This window comes from Hemicordylus capensis, chromosome 2, assembly GCF_027244095.1.
Source record: "Hemicordylus capensis ecotype Gifberg chromosome 2, rHemCap1.1.pri, whole genome shotgun sequence".
Lineage (NCBI taxonomy): Eukaryota > Metazoa > Chordata > Lepidosauria > Squamata > Cordylidae > Hemicordylus > Hemicordylus capensis.
Window position 1 is genome coordinate 247,476,722 of NC_069658.1, and position 24,419 is coordinate 247,501,140.

At 46.3% G+C, this 24,419-nt stretch overlaps 1 protein-coding gene across 8 annotated transcripts; it reads left to right on the forward strand.

Moving 5' to 3' along the window:
* Nucleotides 1-1,413: 1,413 nt before the first annotated feature.
* LOC128342636 (zinc finger protein 436-like) lies at nt 1,414-22,745 on the forward strand. Of its 8 annotated transcripts, XM_053290223.1 has the most exons (6): nt 1,414-2,273; nt 3,948-4,043; nt 7,120-7,152; nt 13,605-14,517; nt 16,837-16,954; nt 21,202-22,745. In XM_053290223.1, the coding sequence occupies exons 4-6, from the start codon at nt 13,747-13,749 to the stop codon at nt 22,212-22,214; spliced, it is 1,902 nt and encodes a 633-aa protein (XP_053146198.1). In that variant the 5' UTR covers nt 1,414-2,273; nt 3,948-4,043; nt 7,120-7,152; nt 13,605-13,746; the 3' UTR covers nt 22,215-22,745. The 8 variants fall into 8 exon arrangements, with proteins under 8 accessions (XP_053146198.1, XP_053146199.1, XP_053146201.1 ...); XM_053290226.1 differs by lacking the exons at nt 1,414-2,273; nt 3,948-4,043; nt 7,120-7,152 and adding exons at nt 10,963-11,145; nt 11,632-11,663; XM_053290225.1 differs by lacking the exons at nt 1,414-2,273; nt 3,948-4,043; nt 7,120-7,152 and adding exons at nt 10,963-11,145; nt 11,632-11,663 and having other exon boundaries at nt 13,609-14,517.
* Nucleotides 22,746-24,419: the final 1,674 nt, after the last annotated feature.

Below are 24,419 nucleotides of genomic sequence, written 5' to 3' on the forward strand. Positions count from 1 at the left end.
CCAGATCTACCCTGGAGACGGAGTCCACAGTTAATCAAGGTTTCTAGTTGAATGTACCTGTATAACGCACGTGTTTACCTCACTTTCCATTCTTAAGTGTACACGTGGAAAATATAATGTGTGTTAAAATGCCATTTGCGCCTCAGAGTTTGCATACATAACTTCCTTGCCTTGGCTGCGCTTACTTTTCCCTCGTAGCCGCTGCCTCTCTGCAAAATCCTATTCTCAATCCCAAGAGCAAGGTGGCTATGCTGCCAAAGGATGCAGCGCAGCCATCTTGGAAGAGGGCAAAGTTTACCCTACAGACAATGCGTGCCGCGTAGCCATTTTGGAAGAGGGCAGGCAGGCATAAATATATTCGGGGGAGGTTACTGGCAGTGCATGCCGTGCGGCCATCTTGGAAAAAGGCAGAGGGGCGGACATTTGTTCGGGCACTGCCAGCGCGTGGCCATCTTGAAAGAGAACGGGCAGGCAACTATGTTGAGGATACTGGCAATACAGTGCAGTGCCGTCATATTGGAAGAGGGCAAACAAGCCTCTCCCCCACCTCCCGCCCGCCAACGTCGATAGGTCAAGAGTTCCATGGAAGCTCTCATGCCCTCATAATTTGTGGGTGACTTTTGAGACACTGCATTGGGTGCCATCAGACACACCCAGCCATCTGGGTAGCTTCAAGGAGTTCCACCTCACAGACAATTTTTCTGTAGCCTCTTCCGCGCCAGGCATCCAGTGTCCAGGGCAGGAACTTTGGGGGAACAGCCTGCACACCCGGGTCCGGGAAAGAAACTTGTGTCCGTGAGATGTACTCATTATTATTATTTTATTTTTACATGTTATATCCCGCTCTTCCTCCAAGGAGCCCAGAGCGGTGTGTTAGATACTTAAGTTTCTCCTCACAACAACCCTGTGAGGTAGGTTAGGCTGAGAGAGAAGTGACGGTCACCCAGCAAGTCTCATGGCTGAATGGGGATTTGAACTCGGGGCTCCCTGGTCCTAGTCCAGCACTCTCACCACTACACCACGCTGGCTCATATTCTCAGGAAAAGCCAAGTGAAGCACATGTGTGGACCGCAAGTTGAACTTCAGGAAGCAATGTGATGCAACTGCTTTTAAAAAGCTAATGTAGTCCTAGGCGACATAGAAACATGGAAATCTCCCTTATACCTGTAAGGATCAGGCTTGGTCCTGGTCCAGGCCTAGGGCACATGTTGAGAGCCAGTGTGGTGTAGTGGTTAGAGTGCTGGACTAGGACCGGGGAGACCCGAGTTCAAATTCCCATTCAGCCATAATACTAGCTGGGTGACTCTGGGCCAGTCACTTCTCTCTCAGCCTAACCTACTTCACAGGGTTGTTGTGAAAGAGAAACTCAAGGAAGTAGTACACCGCTCTGGGCTCCTTGGAGGAAGAGCGGGATATAAATGTAATAATAATAATAATAATAATAATCTATAACAATCTAATAATCTATAACAATTGACAATAAAATTCTGGCATCCCAGGTCCTTGGGAGGGACTCGATGTCTGGATAAAACAAACCAGTCAATAACACCTGTCTGACTGTGTAAACAAGAGAGATAATAATAATAATAATAATAATAATAATAATTCAAGTGGGGTGGGGAGAGTGGGCTTTTCCAAAATAGTGTCACAGACCACTAGATGTCAGTGTTCTACCATGAAAGATGTCCATCTTATACCATGACCTATAGATTATGTGGAGAGATCAGGTATTTCAGAACAGCTTCCCGCATGCTTTGAGCTGATAGCAGCAGAGATCCAGAGGCCTTTCACACCCTTCACTGACTGAAAATGTAAATAAAATCTGTTGCTCTTTTTTCGGGGTGAAGCAGCCATGGCAGCTGGGGCTCCCATGAAGGATTTCCACAATGAAGCTACTTGTCCCATCTGGCTGGTATTTCACAGATCCAGTGACCATTCTAGAGTGTGGGCACAATTTCTGCCAAGCCTGCCTGACCCAGTGCTGGGGGGAGTCAAACACGGAAGCATCCTGCCCTCAGTGCAGAGAAACTGTTCAGAAAAGGAATTTCATCCCAAATCTGCAACTGAAAGGTTTTGTGGAAATAACCAAGAAATTAAGTCTTCAGGGAGGAAACCGGGAGGAAGGAGAGGAGAGAGATTGTGAGAAACACCAAGAGCCCCTGGAACTCTTCTGTAAAGACCATGAAAGCCCCATCTGTGTGGTGTGTGAGAAATCCAAGGAACATGAAAAGCACACCGTCATTCCTTAGGAGGAGGCTTCTGAAGAGTATAAGGTAGGGATTATTGTGAATTTGGTTGGAGAATTAGATCCTTCCTGGTTCCCTCCTTGACACAGCTGTATGTGGATTCTGCATAAGGAAGTGATGTTCCCTGTTCACATAACTCCAAATTAAACATAGGCACCTGCCATATACTGAGTCAGGCCATTGGTCCATCTAGGTCTGTATTGTCTACACAGACTAGCAGCAACTTCTCCAAGGTTGCAGGCAGGAGTTTCTCTCGGCCCTATCTTGGAGCAACCTTCTGCATGCAAGCAGGCAGGTGCTCTTCCCAGAGCAGCCCCAACCCCTAAGGGGAATATCTTCTAGTACTCACATGTAGTCTCCCATTTGAATGCAAACCAGGGCAGACCCTGCTTAACAAAGGGGGCAATTCATGCTTGCTACCACAAGAGCAGCTCTCCACCCATAAACTTTGAACTGCCTCACATCATACACCTCTATGACTAGAAGAAAGTCCCCTTCAAGATGTACAAGTATTCTGTCTAACCCAAAAGTCTGTTTTTGCACAACTTGCTTTAAGACATTATGACCCCAGGCAACACTGAGGAAAAAGGAACAGGGACTTTTACAAAATATAGACCATGGGCGACACCAAATGGCACACCCACAGCACCAGGAGAATGTCTCCAAGGAGACACCCCAGCAGTGTGTCTGTCCCAACACACTGTGTGCAAGAATGCATCAAGCACTCTGCCCCCACAACACTAATTCCCAATAGATTTTATAAAGAAATAAGAAACAGACAGTGTGCACAGCTGCCTTAAGGGAGGAGAGCTGGTCTTTTGGTAGCAAGCATGACTTGTCCCCCTAGCTAAGCAGGGTCCAACCTGGATGCATATGAATGGGAGACTGCATGTGAGCCCTGTAATATACTCCCCTCAGGGGATGGGGCCACTCTGCGAAGAGCACCTGCCTGCTTGCATACAGAAGATTCCAAGTTCCCTCCCTGACAACATCTCCAAGATAGGGCTGAGAGAGACTCCTGCCTGCAACATTGGAGATGTCACTGCCAGTCTGTGTGTAGACAATACTAAGCTAGATGGGCCAATGGTCTGACTCAGTATATGGCAGCTTCCTATGTTCCTAGCCCCTCAAAAAGGCTTTCTGCCACCCCAAATCATACATCCACACCACCAGGAGACTCCCCACTACAAGATGCTTTTGCATCATGTCCAATTTGCAAAATCACCAAAGCTGCTGATTTGGGAACTCTGGGCCCCAAATTGCCAATAATATTATTATTATTACATTTATATCCTGCTCTACCTCCAAGGAGCCCAGAGCGGTGTACTACATACTTAAGTTTTTCTTTCACAACAACCCTGTGAAGTAGGCTAGGCTGAGAGAGAAGTGACTGGCCCAGAGTCAACCAGCAAGTATCATGGCTGAATGGGGATTTGAACTCAGGTCTCCCCGATCCTAGTCCAGCACTCTAGCCATTACACCACACTGGCTCACAGAGCCACAGAGACTGGTCACAGAGATTCACAGGGAGTTGGGAAACACCCCCCCCCCCCCGAAACTTGCACTGGAAGGTGAGGCAGAGCTCAAAGAGTGAGCAGCATGTTCAATCTGTCTGTCTCTCTTTTAGTTTTGATCTGTAAATATACTATGCCATTTTTGTTTTTTTAATGAACCAAACCTGAATGTGTTTTTTTTCTTCAGAATCAGATCAGCAGCCGCCTAAAGTTTCTGAGGAGGAAGAGAAAGAAAATTCTGACACACCATGCAGACACAGAAAAGGAAAGCCAGGACCTACTTGTAAGTGTTACTAGGACCGGGCCCCCAAATCCTCTTCAGTCTGTCCCGGGTGGTGTGGTGGCCACACCACACCGCCAGCCTGCTTTGCGCCAGGCAGCTGAGCATGGTTTCTGATTTAGAGGCAGAGCGGGGAGTGGGAAAAGAAATATGTGGGATGGGAATATGTTCAGTTGCCTGTTGAAATGTTTTTGCTAATGCATATTCGCATAAATATACCTGTTTTATATTAGCCACCTAATGGCACAGCCAGAAAATGCTTGACTAACAAGCAGAAGATTGCCAGTTTGAATCCCCGCTGATACTCTATCGGGCAGCAGTGATATAGGAAGATGCTGAAAGGCATCATCTCATACTGCGCGGGAGGAGGCAATAAGAAAAAAATAGGGCTCTGTGGGAGCCAGGAGTCGAAATCGACTTGACGGCACACTTTACCTTTTACCTGTTTTATATTCTTACATCTTGTGAGTTCAGTTGCTGTTTGTGCCCTCAAGAACCCATGTGTTAAAAAATACTGCTTGTGTCACGGGATGTGTATGTGTGTGCGTAGGGGGATGATGCTTAACTTGCTTGGAGGGGGACTCCAAAGGCCTTTAGGTCCAGGCTCCAAAATTACCTAGGTGCACCTCTGTTAAAAATATGTGGAACAATATATGGGAAAGCTCAATATAGGATGCACGAAGCTCAAAAGCACAAGGCAGCCCTACTCCTCAGAACTCTTCTCATTTGGAATGGCCTCATCAAGACCAGCCTTAAAATGAGGCTATTGCCTCAGGCCGTAGATTTTCCAGGGGCTGCAGTGGGTGCACTGCAATCCCAGGCTGTTGCAGAGATTAAGTTTGTACGACTAAGTCTGTGGAGAAATTTAATACAAGGTACAGTGGTGCAGCGGGGAAATGGCTTGACTAGCAAGCCAGAGGCTGCCAGTTCAAATCTCTGCTGGTATGTTTCCCAGGCTATGGAAAACACCTATATCGGGCAGCAGTGATATAGGAAGGTGCTGAAAGGCATCATCTCATACTGCACGGGAGGAGGCAATGGTAAACCCCTCCTGTATTCTACCAAAGAAAAACACATGAGTCTGTGGTCGCCAGGAGTCAACACCAACTCGACAGCACACTTTACCTTTACACAAGAGTGAAAAGCACAATGCAGCCCTAGTCCTGTCCTCAGGATCTCTGTTATTTGGAACAACCTCATAATGAGGTGATTGACTCAGTCAACAGATTATTCCAGGTTATTCAGATTATTCCACGTTATTCCAGGTTATTATTCCAGGTTATTCTGCTGTGCACACAGAAGATCCACATTAACTTCCATCAGCACCCCGACAGTTCAGGAAAAAGCCACCTTTTGCTTACCACTGCTCCATAAGGCAGGAGCCTCCTGTACATGCTGCTGCTGCTGCTGCTACTGCTGTGACCAGGCACCAGTGAAGAGAGCTGGTCTTGTGGTAGCAAGCATGACTTGTCCCCTTTGCTAATCAGGGTCTGCCCTGGTTGCATTTGAATGGGAGACTAGAAGTGAGAGCACTGTAGGATGTTCCCCTCAGGGGATGGAGCCACTCTGGGAAGAGCAGATGGTTTCTAGTTCCCTCCCTGACATCTCCAAAATAGAGCTGAGAGACACTCCTGCCTGTAAGGAGAAACTGCTGCCAGTCTGTGTAGTCAATACTGAGCTAGATGGACCAATGGTTTGACTCGGTAAATGGGAGCTTCCTATTTTCCAGCTGGAAAATATAATAATCATAGTACAGAAGAACCAATTTAACAGAACTCACAGTAAGGGGAAGCCCATGAAAAAGCCTTGGCAGACCACTAGGAACATAAGACCCCTGCTGGATCAGACCAAGGAGTGCATCTGGCCCAATACTCCTTTCCCCACCATAACCAGCTGGTTCTACCATATGTATGTATGTAACACATTCATATACTGCCCTATATTAAATCTAAGAGCAGTTTACAATTTAAATAAACATCAGCTAAAACCTAAAAATAGTATAAAAGATTAACATTACCATAAATAAAACTTTAAAACATCATAAACTAAAAACCTGATGAAACGGGGTGTTTTCAAAAGTCGTTTGTATGCCTTTCTTCACATCTCTGTGAAGAATGATTCATTATTGCTACAGCTGTACTGGCTCCCTCTGTCTGGATAATATAAGGCACTTATAAGGCCAAGAGACTGAAAGGAAGACATATCTTTTATTAGGTAGCACTGGATGGGATATCCATGTTTCTGCCATTATGAAACCAATCATGAAGAGTGACAGTATGTGTGAGGACCAGGAGTTGTGGAGTTGCGCAACGTTGTGAATTCTGACTTGTGGATTTCTCTAATGCAGGCATCCTCAAACTGCGGCCCTCCAGATGTTGCTGAACTACAACTCCCACCATACCCAGCCACAATAAATTGTGGCTAGGAATGCTGGGAGTTGTAGTTCAGCAACATCTGGAGGGCCGCAGTTTGGGGATGCCTGCTCTAATGGATGACTAATGAAGACCAAGGGAGGGTTGAAACACGTCTGGCCAGCAGTTAATCATTGGCAAACAGTTCATCTGTTATTTGGTTTAGTACTCATGATTTTGTATATCCGCTAAATTAAGGTTTCTTTTGCATGTTGAATGTTGGATATTGTATATTTAAAGCTCAAGAATTTTTTGTCATTGTGTCCCTAAGGATAAGTCACCTAATGGTGCGGCAGGGAAATGACTTGCCTAGCAAGCCAGAGGTTGCTGGTTCAAATCCCCACTGGTATATTTCCCAGACTATGGAAAACACCTATTTCAGGCAGCAGTAATATAGGAAGATGCTGAAAGGAGATGGCAATGGTAAACGCCTCCTGTATTCTACCAAAGAAAAACCACAGGGCTCTGTGGTTGCCAGGAGTGACCTGATGGCACACTTTACTTTACCTTTACCCTGAGGATATTTTGTTAATTGATGTTGTTGGCTGATATACTGCACAACAGAATGCCAGCCCAGCTAGTGGAGAAAAGTAAGCAGGAATTTTGTTACGAGATTTTTTATAGCACAATGATATGACGCTTAATCTCTGTTCTCCTTGCTTCCCTAGACACTCTGGTATCTGGACTTTTGCTGCAGAAAGGTAAATACTGAGATCTAATCAAGGCAGGGATGACCCCAGGTTTCAGGGGACCCCCAGCAGTTTGCCCTCTATGGGCCCCATACCACCTGGGTGGGTTCCAAGGACTTCCATCCACTCCCATCACACACAAAGTCAAGAGGCACAGAGATGGTCTCAGAGATCTGGGCTGTGAAGTATCCAATTGAGCCAATACAGACCTACAAAGAAACGTGGTAGTAAACGTGTAAATTTTGATTAACTGCATGGCTGTGTGGCCTCCCTCCAACCCACCCAGTATCCCTGTAACCCCTCACCCCACCCAGCCCAGCAGAGCAGATGGCTTGGTCACAGCCTGGCTTGGCTGACTGCAATGCATTCAGTGTGGGGCTGTCCTTAAAAAGCACTTGGAAGAAACTACAGTGGCTGCAGAATGTGGCGGCCAACCTTGTGTCAGGGGCATCTGGCCTGGAACATATTAGTTCTGATTTGTTCCATCTGGTCTGGCTACCAGTTTATTTCCAGGTACAATTCAAGGGGCTGGTCGTCACCTGCAAAGCCCTAAACAGCATGGGACGGAGTATCTAACAGGCTACCTAGCCTCATCTGAATCTACCCAACTTAGTAAGGTCCCGAGCCTTATTCAAAGTGCTGGGGGTGAGGGCAGGCAGGGAGGGAGATAAATTATTGCCCTGGGTCCTGCAAACTAGAGTAGAGACAATCCTGAATATACACATATCTGGGTAGAGCATCTGTATGCTTGCATGTAGAGGGTTCCAAGTTCCCTGCCTGGCTTCTCCAAGATAGGGCTGAGAGAGACTCCGGCCTGCAACCTTGGAGAAGCTGCTGCCAGTCTGTGAAGACAGTACAGAGCTTGGTGGACAAATGGTCTGACTCAGTATATGGCAGCTTCCTATGTTAACTGAAGCTACAATCTGAAATGGGCCTGAACCAGCCACAGTGGTTCAGTTAAGTACCTAGGAATTAAGCATCTGACACCCATCCATTTTTCAGCTGACTTCCTTTCTCCTCTCCTCTCCCTCTCCCCACGACAGCAAATGTTTCTCTGGATCCAGACATGGCTCATCCAAAACTCATCTTGTCTGAGGATTGTAAAAGCTTGAAATAGGATCACAAAGCTCAAGATCTGCCTGACAATCCTGAGACCTTTGACAACTCTTTGCCTTGTGTGCTGGGACGTGAGGGATTCACAGCAGGCAGACATTGCTGGGAAGTCACTGTGGGAGGTGAGGGAGATTGGTCTCTGGGGGTCGCCAGAAAACCTGTGAGGGGAAAGGGCGATATTGACTTCGATCTGGAGCAGGCCTGCTCAACTTCGGCCCTCCTGCAGATGTTGGCCTACAATTCCCATAATCCCTGGCTATTGGCTGCTGTGGCTGAGAATTATGGGAGTTGTAGTCCAAAAACAGCTGGGGGGGGCTAAGTTGAGCAGGCCTGATCTGGAGGGAGGGGTTTTTGCCTTGGGGAAGCTGTGCGGTGAGTACTGGGCCTACAGCTGCGCTAGTGCCCCCCCTGTGTCTCTGAGCGGGGAGCTGAGGATCCGAGTATCTTTGAACTGTGACAGGGGGGCGACTGACCTTTTTCAATGCAGACACCTCAGCTCTGCTGTACATGTTCTCAGGAGCCCCCTTCCCCGGAGAGACCCTCTGCGCCTTATTTTTTCTATGCGAAAAAGCCCACCTCAGACTCTCTCCCTGAGGTACCCACATGATCTTCCTTACAGGCCCAGCTGGTTTCACTCTCCAGACCACACAAATTAATAAGAACAAGTCAAACCATTTTAGCCCAAGAGCCTTTTTTCTGTCTTTTGCCAAAGCCTCAACAGATTTCCTGTGACTTTGACCAAAACTAACTAAAATAGAGTCTGGTCTTTTCCTCCTTTGTCCAAAGATCCCCCTTCCCTCAGCACTTTTCTTCTTTAAGAGAAAGTAGCTCATGGTGTAGTGATAGGAGTAGAACTGGGGAGACTCAAGTTCAGATCCCCATTCAGCCATGAAACTCACAGGGTGAATATGGGCCAGTAACTTATCCCTCAGCCTAACCTACCTCACAGGGTTGTTGTGAGGATAAACATAACCATGTACACTACTCTGGGCCCCTTGGAAGAAAAGCAGGGTAGAAATGCAAATAAAGAAAGAATAAATGCCATCATGAGCTCCATGATGGAAGAAGGGAGGGATCTAAATGTAACAAACAAGCAGGGTTCCAGCCTCTATGACCCTCAAGCCTGGTTCCTTTTCCAGTTCCAAATATAGGGCTGAGAGAGATTCCTGCCTGCAGCCATGGAGAAGCTGCTGCCAGTCTGTGTAGGCAATATTGAGCTAGATGGACCAATGGTCTGACTCGGTTAAAAGCAGTTTCCTATGTTCCTAAAACATAGGAACATAGGAAACTGCCAAATACTGAGTCAGACCATTTGTCTGTCTAGCTCAGTATTGTCTTCACAGGCTGGCAGCGGCTTCTCCAAGGTTGCAGGCAGGAATCTCTCTCAGCCCTACCTTGGAGAAGCCAGGAAGGGAACTTGGAACCTTCTGCTCTTCCCAGAGCGGCTTCATCCCCTGAGGGGAATATCTTCCAGTGCCCACACATCAAGTCTCCCATTCAGATGCAACCAGGGCAGACCCTGCTTAGCTATGGGGACAAGTCATGCTTGCTTCCACAAGACCAGCTCTCCTCTCCTCTCAACATCTACTTGCTGTTAAGATGACAATATAGTGGCAATGATATACACATACTTCTGTTCTTCAAGCAAGTTTCTTAGACCACTTTATTTCATAAAACAGAATAAAATAAATGACAGATCTTCCCAAATGGAGCAAACATGTTTCAAAGTCCATTATCAATGCTCTATTTCAAACAGCTGGAAACACCCAAGTTGTTACACTGTTAGGGTGTTGGGTTTTTAAAAAAAACTCATTTAGCATTGTTAGTTAGATGCTTCACGTGTAGCGGAATTCCAGAGGCTGCACTGCTGCCTGGAAGGAGGTAAGGCCAGAGCAGTGATTCAGAGATGCATCAAACAGTCCTTGGAGGGTGGGAAGAGAACTTATCCTGCATCAGGAGTGACTGAATGGCTTGATCCCACTCCATAGAAGAGTGACATACCTACCCTGAGCAGAAGCTGATTGTCAAGAGGTAAGGCCAGAGCTATGACTCATACAGCGGCCCAGCAGGCAGCCTCATTTGTGGGCAACAGCTTTGGCCTCACAGGGGCCTTTAATATATAATAATATTCATAATAATATATATATTATGAATATTATTCATATTAATGAATAATACTATTCATATTTTGTGAATGTTATTCATATTAATGAATAATAAAATAACTGCCCAGAGTTTTGAGGTATTGAAAATATGTTAAATAAATAAATAATAAATAATTATTTAGTGTAATGATTTAGTGTTCTATTTCCTGGTCCATGATCCATTCTCTCGCAAGCCCACTAATCTGTCTGGCAAACAAGGAAATCACTGGCAGTTGTACAAAAAATGTCTCTGCTAGAAGCACAAGAACCCTGTAGTGGTGGAAGATGCTGACCAGCATCAGCAGATACTGATGCTAAAAGGGAGCACACTCTGCATATGCTCAGTGGCACTGGCACCCTTTTAACTTTCATTAATGTTCTATCAGCTGCCAGCAATAGAGATTGAGAATTGAAGGGAAAATATGATTCTCTCTTGTATTGATATAGAACTGTACACACATACATACATTGCAGATGGAGGAGGGGAACACCTAGACAGGTCCAGGACCATCTGGATCGTTCTTGGTCGAGAGACTCCCAAGGAAGGGACCCAAAGCGGAGCAGCTCCGGATTCCTAGACCAGGCCTGAACGTTAGGAAGTGAGCGAGGTAGTAAGATGGAGAGCGAATCACTTCCTGCTCCGCCTTCTTCGGGAAAGTGGCGTTTGAATTTCCCACGCGGGGCGCGTCGGAGGAGGGCGATGGTGGTTGGGGGGAAGCAGGATCGGGACCTCCTGGGAAAGAACCAGGTGAATGGAAAAGAGCCCCCGGGTGGAGGGGAGACGGGGTTCCGGAGGAGCGGGCAGGAAAGGAAAGTCAAGAGGCAGGAGGTGGAGGTGGCCAGCCGCCAGTCCATAAGGGGGGGCCGGGGCGGGGAAACATATATTCCCCCAACAAAGAGACGCCTCTAATGCAGACATGTCCTCCATCTCTTTTCCAGACCTGCCCCGCCTCCCGTTTTCTTTTTCGTTTTTTTCTCACTGTTGCTGCCACCACTGCGCCCATGTTCCGTTCGAAGCTGTAAGGGAAGCTGTAAAAATTTTGAAACCTAGAGCAAGGGTGGCCAACCTGAGGCTTTCCAGCGGTTGCAGGACTACAACTTCCATAATCCCCAGCCACAGTAAACGGCTGGGGAAGATGGGAGCTGTAGTCAAACAGGAGCTGAGGATCCTTGGATTGGCCACCCTGATTCCCTGCTCAAAAGCATCATCCTCTGCTCTGTCTCTTTTTTCTAGGAACTGTCCCTGCTTTCAGGAACCTACACCTGGTGAGTCGCTGTCCCTAGTTTTCTCACAGCTTCAGCCCTCCAGCTGTTCTTGGACTACAACTCCCATCATCGCAGACTATTGGCCACTGTGGGTTGGGATGATGGGAGTTGTAGTCCAGCACAGCTGGAGGGCTGAAGCTGTGCAGCCCTGTAGGATCTCCTGTTACCGTGTGGTTAATGGGTTGCTAAAGTTGTTCAGAGCTCAACTTCTGCCCTAGCCTGCCAAGGTCTCAAGAGCCTACATCTCTCGAGTGGGGTCCTAATGCATCTAGGGCAGGGGTTCCCAACCTTAGGTCCCCAGATATTGTTGGACTACAACTCTCCAGACATGGGGATAATGAGAACTGTAGCCCAACAACATCCAGGGAGCCGAGGTTGGGAATATAGGAAGCCGAGTCAGACCGTTGGTCCATCCAGCTCTCCAAAGCTTCAGGTAGGAGTCTTTCCCAGTCCTTCCTGAAGATCTCACAGATCAAACCTGGGACTTTCTGCATGCAAAGCAGATGCTCTGTCACGTAGCTATGGCCCCATCCCTTGCTCTAGTGAATATTTTTATTTATTTATTTAACATATTTGTATACACCCCAAATGCAAGTCATGTTAAGTATTATTGTTCTGAATTTTTATAATATGTGAATGTGCATGGAGGTTTACAGAATATAAGAGGAAAGGTTCCCTGCCCCATGGGGTTTACAGTCTTGAATTCTATCGAGGAAAGGCACTGGAAGAAAGGGAGGGAGATGGAGGCAGAGGCTGATGGAAGAACATGCATTCCATTTAGTTAAATGGTAAAAGGTAAAGTGTTCCATCGAGTCGTTGCTGATTCCTGACAATTACAGAGCCCTGTGGTTTTCTTTGGCAGAATACAGGAGAAGTTTAACATTGCCATCTCCCGTACAGTATGAGATGATGCCTTTCGGCATCTTTCCTATATCGCTGCTGCCCAATATAGGTGTTTCCCATAGTCTGGAAAACGTACCAGCAGGGATTCAAACTGGCAACCTCGTGCTTGCTAGTCAAGTCATTTCCCCACTGTGCCATTAGGTGGCTCTGTTAAATGGACAATTATACAAAATTATAAATGGAGAAATATACAGAACATATATAACAAATATACAGGTAAATCACTGTCACAATTTTGGCTTTGGCCTTTGGTTTTTTTCATGCAAGTTGCCAGAATTGCCATTCTTCAGGATTCAGCTCCCTCCCCAGAGTCTCTAGGAATTATATCTCCAAGTGGGTGGGTGGATACATCGTGTTCGTAATGCACCTGCATGCAAGTGGGTGTGCAACACAAAGGCACAACAGCTAGAGGGTGAACTCTAGTCTTCAGTGATGTGTAACCGTTTGGTATGAGAACTGGGTGTTACCAGTCTATTTCTGTTTTTGTCTGTAAAATACTGGAGGGTATGGGCTTGGCTCATCCGCTCTGGTCATCTGGAATAAAGGATTCGCTGCATGTACTTTATTACCTCCTTTCCCTTTGTGGCATGCTAGGAGTCAGAATTGTACGTCACATCTCCAGGCTGCTTGGCCACACCCCCTCTATACGTTCAGAGGCATGTCCCTATTTTTATTGGCAAAATGTCAACAGCTATGTAATAGGATTTGAAACTGAAGCAACGATCATGCCCCTAGGCAAGGGCTGGGCAGATGTCATTGAACTACAACTCCCATCATCCCCAGCCACTGGGGGTTGGCTGGGGATGATGGGAGTTGCAGTTCAAGAACATCTGGAGGTGTCCATCTGCACTGCCCATTGGATTGGGCTGGCCCTGCTAGATGTCCTGTGGTTTTTGTTGATGGTCGTTCCTTTTTCTTGAGGGAGAAGCTGTGGCTAATTCCTCTCTCTCTCTCTCTCTCTCTCTCTCTCTCTCTCTCTCTCTCTCTCTCTCTCTCTCTCTATCTCAATCTCAATCTCAATCTCTTTTTCTCTCTCAGTCAGGAATTCACAATTTTGCCTGTCAACCAACTGCTTTTCTGGAGTCACTGGTATTTTGACATGTCCCATTGAAAGATTTGCCAGTTCTGTGGAAATAATTGGCAGGACCTATTCCAGAGGCCCTTGCCCCAAGGAGGGAAAATGGCAGCAGATAGGGGCAATGAGTTAGCACTGGATTCCCCAGTGAAGGTTGTGGAGGGGCTGGACAAAAGCCCTGAACCAGAGAAGGAAGTGGGAATAAATCCTTGTGACAGCCAAGCCGGAAGTACTAGGGAATTCTGGGAAAGAACCGCACCTCAGCAGGTTAAGCAGGAGTCAAATCAACAGTTGCAGCAGTGCTGGGAAGCCAAATTCCAGGGGTTTGTGAAAGCTCTGGAGTCCCCTCCGTCAGATGGGACCAACTCTCAGCTTCTGCAGTTCAGGCCAAGGGACAAATGTCAGGCTCTTCTGTCCTCCTTTGGAGATGGAGCTGACCCCAACCAGCATCCTGACGGAGAGAAGATGGCTCCGTTCCCACCAGGCTTATGTATGGAATCCCAGCGGACTGATGCCAACCTGTTGCCACACAACAAAAGAGGCTCCGGAGAAGTCAAAGAAGAGAACGTGGACAGGGAGGCTGTGAGCTCAGATACCCCACAGCAACACTTCCGGCAGTTCTGCTACCAGGAAGCAGACGGGCCCCGGGTCACCTTCAGAAGACTCTGGGAATTTTGCCATCGGTGGCTGAGGCCAGAGACACACACCAAGGAGCAGATTCTGTCGCTGGTGATCCTGGAGCAGTTCCTGACTGTCCTGCCTCAGGAAATGCAGAGCTGGGTAAGGCGGCACAGTCCGGAGACCTGCTCCCAAGCAGTGGCCCTGGCCGAGGATTTCCTGCTGAAGCAGCAAGAGGATGAGAAACAGGAGGAGCCGGTGAGAATGTTTGATACAGGTAGTTCCTATATGGGGTGAGTTTGTTCCATAACTATGGAGCATTGGCTTTTATCTCGGCCATTTTAATACATTCAGCAGAGTAAAATGATACAGCTCTTCCTGGATTGTACCACTTCAGGCCGCAGGTAGCAGGTTGTATATTTGAATACTCACCCTTTAAAAAAAAAAGTCACTGCATATATAAAACTAGGATTCCAGTGTAGATTTCTTCCTTCAATGTGGACGGAGTTGCATCTCTCTCTCTCTCTCTCTCTCTCTCTCTCTCTCTCTCTCAAAAAAGAGAGAGCTCCCCTCCTGCAGCCTTAAATGGTACAGACCAGGTAAAACCTTGTCTCTTGATTCTGCTGAACATATTTAACTGGCTTTCACAGTGCAAAAAAACACAACCGCTGTTCCTTCGTGGTTGTAAAGATGGAAGGAATCCACTAGCTTAATTACCTATACCAACTATCCTGCGTCTGAAGATGTGACAAAATGGGGGTGACTCTAGGCTTTCCTGGGATCTACCCTCAGTAGAGAGATTGCTATGATCCCAGTCTCTAGGAGCACGCCGCTCCTTCAAGGTAGGCTGCCACCTGTTGAAGATTGATCTAAAGCCACTGACCCAGCTGAGACACAGCTCCAACAACCTATAACTGTCTGGCTTGGGACTTACAGGCATTGTACAGCCAGAGTCCACACAACCCAGCTCTAGACAACAAGATATTATTCTGAAAACATCTCAACTGTAGTAAATGACCTTACAAAGCACATGGGGAAGAGTTTTGCAAGTAACCCTCCAGAACCTGTTAAACCAGACAAGCCACTTCTAAGTATATGAACATTATTAGAAACAAGGGTTGCACACAGAATAAGGAACTGGGGGGGTGGGGGGGAATAAGTTGAATAACTGTAAATAAAGAAAGGCACACAGGAATTCAAAAGAAATACAAAAGCATTATCTAACTGACTAGCACAGAGTTTTATCTTAGTCTATCAGTAGGCAGGTCCTTGGCTGAGAGAGTGTTAATCTCTACAGCTTCTCCCTTGGAGCACCCATTTGCAGGTGGAAAAGGGTGAACACTGGCCAGGCCTTTGTCCTCTAGCTTTAGGGGGTGAGCTGGGCCCAGGCAATTGTGGGTCTCACACCTGTCCATAGTTCAAAGAGCATTCCAATTTCCTCCCCTCTGGGGTGTGAGATGAAAAGTGTCCCTATCTCCTGTGTCAGATAAGATTAGGGAATTGGTGAAGGGAGGGTCTATGTGGAGTGATGATCTCACTTCAAGATGATGGAGGTCTGCGTTTGTCACAGAAGCAAATTTATTTGTTACCTTCCAACATTTCCCCAATGAAAGTAGAGACATGCTAGTGAATGTGTAGGAGGTGTGGTCAGGTAACATGGGAGGTGTGGTGTACAGGGTGTAGGGATACAGCCAAGCAATTTGGCAGGCACGGAGTACAATTCTGTCTACAAACGTGCCACAAATGGAAAACTGGTTATACAATCCATGCAGAGCACATGATTCCAGTTTCCCAAAGCAGAGGAGCAGATTCCCCAAAGAGAGGAGAAGGAGCTGGTCTTGTGGTAGCAAGCTTGACTTGTCCCCTTTGCTAAGCAGGGTCCACCCTGGTTGCATATGAATGGGAGACTACATGGGTGAGCACTATGAGATATTCCCTTTAGGGGATGGGGCCACTCTGGGAAGAGCATATGTATGCTTGAATGCAGAAGATTCCAAGTTCCCTCCCTGGCATCTGCAAGATAGGGCTGAGAGAGACTCCTGCCTGCAACCTTGGAGAAGCCACTGCCAGTCTGTGTAGGCAATCCTGAACTAGATGGACCAATGGTCTGACTCAGTATATGGCAGCTTCCTATGTTCCTATGAGCCAAGCCCATGCCCTCCAACATTTTACAGGTGAAAACAGAGATCCACTTCTCAAAGCAGTTTATATGCAGAATAAATGAAATATATGGTTCCTTGTTCCATGGGAGCTCATAATCTAAAATTGTATTCCTAATTAAGCAACTTTTTCTGGTTGTATAAGCAGGTTATTAAACATATTTAGAAGGCTACTAACTTGTTGGGTATTTGGCTTTGCTAAATAGCTGAGTGCTGCAGCTGGTCATTTCCTGCCCCCTCCCACCAGTAAAAGAAATGAGGGGGGGATCACAGTTAAGATTTGGGGTGCTGGCTTGTTCAGGGGTTCCTCAGAGTGCGGAGTGGGCAACAAAAGTTTAAAGAGGGGGGTAGAAAATGGACCCTTACCTGTTGAATTTATCCTCATGTTTGCTTCCTGAGACGCACATTGTTTTTTCAGACGTTCAAGGAGATCGTTGTTAATTTCCCTGAGGTGGAGATGGCTGAGACAAGTCTCTGGCAGAGGCCACTCTTTGGAGAGCTCAAACAGGAGAATGACTGGGATGCCACCTCATTGGGTAAGGATGCCTTCTATAAGCGGTGGCCTGTACAGTGGGGCGGGGGGTGGAAAACAAGCCATAGTTGTGGCTCATTTGCACTCATCTCACCCTGTCCTGGCTGCCTTTCTGTCTCTTGCCTCAGCATCAACCCCAGGTGAGCATGCTGCTGTTTGCCAGGTTGCCAACCTGGAGGATATGAGCCTGCACACCTGGGTTTAATGTCGAGGCGAAGCAAGGCAAGAGGCAGAAAGGCAGCCAGAAAGAGGCCAAGACAAGTGCAAATCTGTGTGCCAACAGCTACTTTTTCTCCACTGCCTTCTACTGCTTATGTCTGGAACTGCCTTCCATAATGTTCTCATGATGACACCCCTTTTCTTTCAAATCCCTCTACAAAACTAGTAATTTCCCCCCATGACACTTTTGGCACAACTCCTCAGTCCTCTCATACCCAAAGAATTTAAGAACATAAGAACAGCCCTGCTGGATCAGGCCCAAGGAGGCCCATCTAGTCCAGCATCCTGTTTCGCACAGTGGCCCACCGGATGCCGCTGGAAGTCTACAGGAAAGGAGTTGAGGGCCTGCCCTTTCTCCTGCTGTTACTCCCCCGCAACTGGTACTCAGAGGCATCCTGCCTTTGAGGCTGGAGGTGGCCCACAGCAACTGCAACAGCAGCATCTTCTTCCCCTGTTCATTCCTGCCTCCATCTTCCTCTGTGGTCTCCTGTGACCACCACCCAGACTAACCAGAATGATGACTTTTTGATAACATGTTAGGGCAGAAGTTTGGTAGAAGCGATTTTGAAATTGCTAAGGCGTTTAAGTTCTGATTGTTAAAGGCACATATCTAAAAGTCGGAAACTGACATTTGCACAGATCATTTCTGTACTATGCTTGATAAGTAATTTGGACTAAACCTGGCACTGAGATAAGCCTTCAGCCATCACCCAATTAATATTGTTTTAATGGTTTTAATGCTGTTTTAAAATATTATTTTACAATTTTTTAATTGTAATGTTTTAAACTTTTTGTTTTAGCTAATGTTTTACTTGCTGTTTTTATTTTGTTGTAAACCGCCTAGAGACGTAAGTTTTGGGCCTCATAAAAATATGTTAATAAATAAATAAATAAATAATAAAAATGAATGCTTAGATTCTCACATATAAATATGGAGATACTTGTAGCCACTACCATGGGGATGTAACTTGTCCATATATAGTTCTGTCCATATATAGTTTTGTCCACATATAGTTTTGTGTTTTGCTAGCACCAACCTATTTGTGCTTGTGCGACAAATTACGTTGCGCTCGTGCAAGACAGTCGCGTCGCTGCACAAAGCCATGGAGATGTTCAAAGCTGCACTCTTGTGCAACAGAAGTGTTCTGGGAAGCCTATGGTGAAGAGGTTTCAGGGCAGGAGACATCGTGCCACCTTCCCGCCCATGCACAAACAGGTTGGTGCTCGCACAACTTGAGTCTGGAGTGCAAGCTGCTGATGTGTATCTGGCTAGTGCCACATGTTTGTGCAAGTGCGGTGTTAGTCTTGTGCTGGCCTTGGGTCTATTTGTTTAGATTCTAAGCCCTTCAGGACAGGGACCTGTCCTATGAAAAGAGCCATCTACAACAGGGGCAGGAGGTAGGTAGCTTGGGAACTACTAGAAGCAACCTGGCTTGCCAGAAGTAGCTGTCCAGGCCTTTGGGCTCCCCTCGCCTTCCCTCCCCTCCCCTCGCCTTCCATAGACTCATAAGAAGCTGATTCTGATATACTGAGTCTGATATACCGAGCTGATATACCAAGTCAGACCATTATGCCAAGTCAGATTTGAACCAGTGAGGCCCAGTAGCTCTTTAATATATACTGGCTGGGCCAGGCGCAGAGCATCTGTGCCTCTAGTTTCCCCCGCTTGCTGCCGCTGCTGATTTCTTTCCCAGCCCGCCCACTGCCGCTTTCCCTCACCTGCCCTCCAGCCCGCCCCCACCGCCATTTTCTTGCCCCACCTGCCGCCCTTGCTGTTTTCTCCCCCTGCCTGCCCCCCATCGCTGTTTTATCCTATCCAACCCCCGCTGCCATTTTGTCTCCTCCCCGCCACTGTTTTGTTTCTCCACTTTTTTCTTCCCCTGCCGGCAGCTTGCTCATGAACTCTCGCAAGAGCTGCCACACGTGGGATTCGCGATGGGTGTGCCTAAGAGAAATATAAAGATAGATACTGTATATTCTGCCTTCTTTAGCTAATTTGATGTTTTTGGAAAGGTACAGTACTGTATCATCCCAATAACACTGATCAATTGAAGAAGGCAGAAGCTGAAACATCTAGACCATATATTTTCATATTTCTGTTAAGTTAAACATACATTCACAGAACATGATTAATGTTACTCACACATACAATACATTCTTTTTTACGAACTGCATCCTTTTGGGATCCAGATAATACTTGTATTATCTGTTTGAAGTTTTAAAAACTCCCTCTCTCTTTGCTTCTCACTAAGATGAACAATGCAGAGGGCTGCCTCCCACCTTTCCCTTCCCCTCCTGTCTTTTTTGCAAATGGGACTAGAAGGAACGCATTTGGAATGCTACAGTTATTATCCTGTACATTCAAAGATTTCTTCTTCCTTTGGAACATAGGAAGCTGCCGTATACTGAGTCAGACCATCGGTCTATCTAGCTCAGTATTGTCGACACAGACTCCAAGGTTGCAGGCAGGAATCTCTCTCAGCCCTATCTTGGAGATGTCAGGGAGGGAACTTGGAACCTTCTGCTCTTCCCAGAGCAGCCCCATCCCCTGAGGGGAATATCTTACAGTGCTCACACTTATAGTCTCCCATTCATATACAACCAGGGCAGACCCTGATTTGCAAAGAGGACAAGTCATGCTTGCTTCCACAAGTCCAGCTCTCCTCCCCAAATAATAAGCTATGGGCAGTGGCTTCTCCAAGGTTTAAGCCAGCTCTCAGCCCTATCTTGGAGATGGCCAGGGGGTGGTGGGGCATGGGACTTGGGACCTTCTGCATGCAGATGTTCTTCCCAGAGCGGCCCCATCCCCCTAAGGGGGATATTTTACAATGCTCACACATGTAGTCTCCCATTCAAATGCAAACCAGGGTGGACCCTGCTTAGCAACAAAGACGATTCATGCTTGCTGCAACAAAATCAGCTCTCTTCCCTTCCCTCCCAGCCAGTGCTTCAAATCTGATTGGCTGCCTGAGTGGGGTTGTGGGTGTGGCATTTTAAAAATCTCTCTTCAGGTGTTCAGGGTTGCTTTTACTTTCTTTCCCCTTAATTTCTCTCCAGCTTCTTCCCCCACTGAGCACTCTTTCTTGCGTCTCTCCTGTCCTGCAGCAACATACTCCTGGAATTCAGGAGCTTTGATGTTAAAATATTTAATTCTGTTGCTGTTGGTTTCTGCACAAGCTGCCCTTTTGACACTGGTGCGGCCTCCCCAAGCTGCTATTTTATGTCTGGCTACTCCCCAGGCCAATATTTTGTGTGGGTAGCTCCCAAGTTTCTGAAAAAAAGTAGCTTCCAGAAGACTTAAGCCTACTCAGCCCTGATACATAACATGGTTGGTACGATACAATAAACAAACAGATGATTGTGGTGGTGTCTAAATGGGCAAATGATAGTTTAAGGCAGAGGCTCTCAAACTTGAATTCCAGATGTTGTCGGACTGTGGCTTCCATTATCCCCAGCAGAAGGCTTAGGTCCGAGTTGTCTTAGTGAGCGCCTTCTTCTGCATGATCCCCTCCGCACATTAACATCATCTGAGGAGGTTCGTCTCCAGTTGCCACCAACATGTCTCCTCCCCAAATAATAAGCTGTTCAGAGGCAACTCAGAGGCGGGCCTTCTCTGTAGCTGCTCCTGGGCTGTGGAATGCACTCCTAGCAGAAATCCGTAATCTGAGCTCATTATTGGCCTTCAGGAGAGCCCTTAAGACCTATCTGTTTGGCCTGGCCTTCCAGAGTTTTTAAACTGTTTTTAAACCGTAAGGTTCAGCCTGGTTTTCCAGGGTTTTAAAAACTGTTTTAATAATGGTTTTATGTTGTTTTTACAGTTTTTGATTTTAATAGTTAATTGATTTTAGTTTTGTTTTCATGTAAACTGCCCTGAGCCATTTTTGGAAGGGCGGTATACAAATCAAATAAATAAATAAATAGAAATAATAAATGGCATTGTGGCTGTGGATGATGGGAGTTGTAGTCAAACAACATCTGGGAAACCAAGTTTGAGAACCCTTAGTTTAAGAGTCTCTCCTTTTTTCCCCCCAGAAGGTGATGAGATGGTATATGAGAATGAGGAAACTCAGCACAAAAAATCAACAGAACAGGAACCAGACAGGATGTTGGCAGGAAGACCAGAAAAGGTCATTTCCCCCAGTCCTGATCAGGATGATGCCCTTGACAGCCAGCAAGGAAGCCAACCAGAAAAAGAAGGAGACCTCTTCATACGTGCTCAGGGAACCTATGAGGAACTCCCAGGAATGGCTGTGCCGCAAGAAATTTCCAGAGGGTTTGGAGAAATGATCCCAGTGGAATGGGGAGAAAGCTTTAGACAGAGCTCTGATCTTATTGTGCAAGAACGGTCCCACCCAGTAGAGAAAAAGTACAAATGTTTAGACTGTGGGAGGTGCTTTGGTCAGCACTCACACCTAATCACTCACAAAAAAATTCACACTGGTGAAAAACCATACCCATGCTTGGAATGTGGGAAAAGTTTCCGACGGCGCGCACACCTTGTAGAGCATGAGAGAATCCACACGGGAGAGAAACCCTATAAGTGCCCTGAATGTGAGAAAGGCTTCTGCGACAGATCAAGTTTCAATACCCATGCGAGGATACACACAGGAGAGAAGCCGTACAAATGCACAGACTGCGGGAAATGCTACAGTCGCCACGCGAGTTTGGCCGACCATAAGAGAACCCACACAGGAGAGAAGCCGTATAAATGCCTGGAATGTGAGAAGTGCTTCAGTGGGAGATCAAATTTCAATGCACACAAGAGAATCCATGTGGAAGAGAAACCTCATAAATGCGCAGACTGCGGAAAAACTTTCACTCGACTCTCGAACCTCACTGACCATAGGAGGACCCACACGGGGGAGAAGCCGTATAAGTGCAAAGAGTGTGGCAAGGGCTTTAGTTGTAGCTCGCTCCTTATCAAGCACAAGCGGAACCACACAGGAGAGAAACCCTATCTGTGCTCAGAGTGTGGCAAAAGCTTCAGCATGAGCTTTATCCTCATCAGGCATAAGAGAATCCACAGCAGGGGGAAAGTCATATAAATAATGCTGTTGCCAGAGGGGAAGCTAGGAGTTTTCTCTGCAAGCAGAATGAGGTGGGAATAGTAGAATGGATTATGGCATTTCAGTTCAGAGGAGGGCAACCAAGATGTTGAGGAGCTGGGAAGAAGCCAAGTCCTATGTAGGATGGTTGAAGAAGCTGGGTATGTTGATGTGCAGTTTACCAAGGAGATTAGCATGCTCTAGCAGGCACTTGTTTCTGTGCTGCTCTAAGAGGCAAGGCTTTTCCGGAAAGAAGATTATGGTACTTCTGATGAAGACTATCTCATAACTGACCTTTGCCTAGGAAGTCTGTCAAGTTTCTTGTTCAGGACTATTATCTCTCACCTATGAGGATCTACTTCAAGCAATTTGGCACTACAAGCATTACGTCAGCTTCTGTCAAGAACAACATCTTTTATTTTGTGGAGCTTTTCATTAGCCCACATTGTCTGTATTTACAGTATCTCTGTATTGTTGATGCCTTTTGTGGTTTGTGGGTCAGATTATACTTGGAGTATTTTTTTCACCCTTTACATGTGTATTCTGCATTTTTCACATTTCGACCTGTCCAAGGTTGTTCACGGGTTTGGTTTTGTATTCATTGACTTGTTGTCCGTGATTCCCTGTTCTTTATCTTTGTTATTGTAGTGGGGTACGTTGAGCAGGCAGAAAACTGGACTTCCCTGCAAAGTAGACTAGCCCAGCAAGGAAGAAGAGAAGACTATGTGGCGAAATGATATAGCCATCTTCAAATATCTGTAGGGCTGTCACCCAGAAGAAGGAGCAGACTTGTTCTCTGTTGCTTCTATGGGCAGGATTGGAAGCAGTGGGTGGAAACGACAAGGAAGCAGATTCAGGCTACGAATACAACGGATATTTATATACCTCTCTGCAACAAAAGTTCCCAAAGCAGTTTACAGAGATATAAATAAATAAAATGGCTCCCTGTCCCCAAAGGGCTCACAATCTAGAAAGAAACATAAGATAAACACCAGCAACAGCCACTGGAGGGATGCTGTGCTGGGGATGGATAGGGCCAGTTGCTCTCCCCTTGCTCAATAAAGAGATCACTTTTAAAAGGTGCCTCTTTGCTCAATTATCAGGCTACAGTAGGAGGAATTTCCTAACCGCAGGGGCTATTTGACAGTGGATCGGTCTGCCTCATGCAGTTGTGGGCTCTCCACCAGAGGTTTTCAAATAGGAGCTGGACAGGCACCTTTCAGAGATGCTGTAGCACCTCTGGCACTGCTGTAGTTTCATGTACTGAGCAGGGGGTTGGACTAAAAGACCTCTAAGGCCCCTTCTAACTCTACAATTCTATATTCTAGGTTGCAGCTGAAACTTGCATGCTTGAATGCTCCCTGGTATAAAAAGACCTCCCTATAAGTAGAAATCTAGCCCAGCACGGCAAGAGCTGGGTCAGAAGCTTTCTTCTTGATGTGATAGTTTTCTGCTAGGAGCAAGGAGGTGTGCTTTTTAATTTTAAAAGTTATTTTTCTTTTTGTTTTTAATTTTTTTTAAAAAAAATTATCTCCTGCTATTCAAAGCAATACATCCATTCAACGACCTAGATTCTCCCATCTCATTTCTCTGCATGCCTGAATCTGGCCACAGCTATCCGCCTCCTGTGTCTAGAGAAACTTTGCACAAACGTGGCAAAAGCTTCAATGACTAATCTCTGCCATTATGAAAAAACCAGCAACAAGAGGGCAACTCCCTGATGGTAGTAAGAAATCAGAAGTAACTTTGTGGACATGGAATCTAACACTGATATAAAGTGCTTCTTAGAAAAGCTGGACTTCACATACGTTATTTCTGTAATGCTAACAACAATCCTGTAAGGTAGATCAATTTTATTATCTCTGTACTGCAGATGGGGATGGAGGGAGAAGAAGCTGAGAGGTAGCGGCATGCCCTGGCTACACCACTTCCCATTCAAGTTTGTCAGAGAACAAACATGAAGCTCATTTTCTCTAGTGAGTTGTATTAGCCAAAGATGTGGGTTTTCTGGAAAACTTTGAATTTGGAAATTTTCTGGAAAAGTTTGCCATGCAATTTTCTCTCTTTGCACAAAATTTGTCCTCAGAAAATTATACTGTGTCAATTTTCCTGATGCCCTAAAAGACTGTGATCTGATTTGACATGTCATTTGACCTATATATTTAATAAAATAAAACAAAAATCCAGCATATTGCCTTCCTGTTT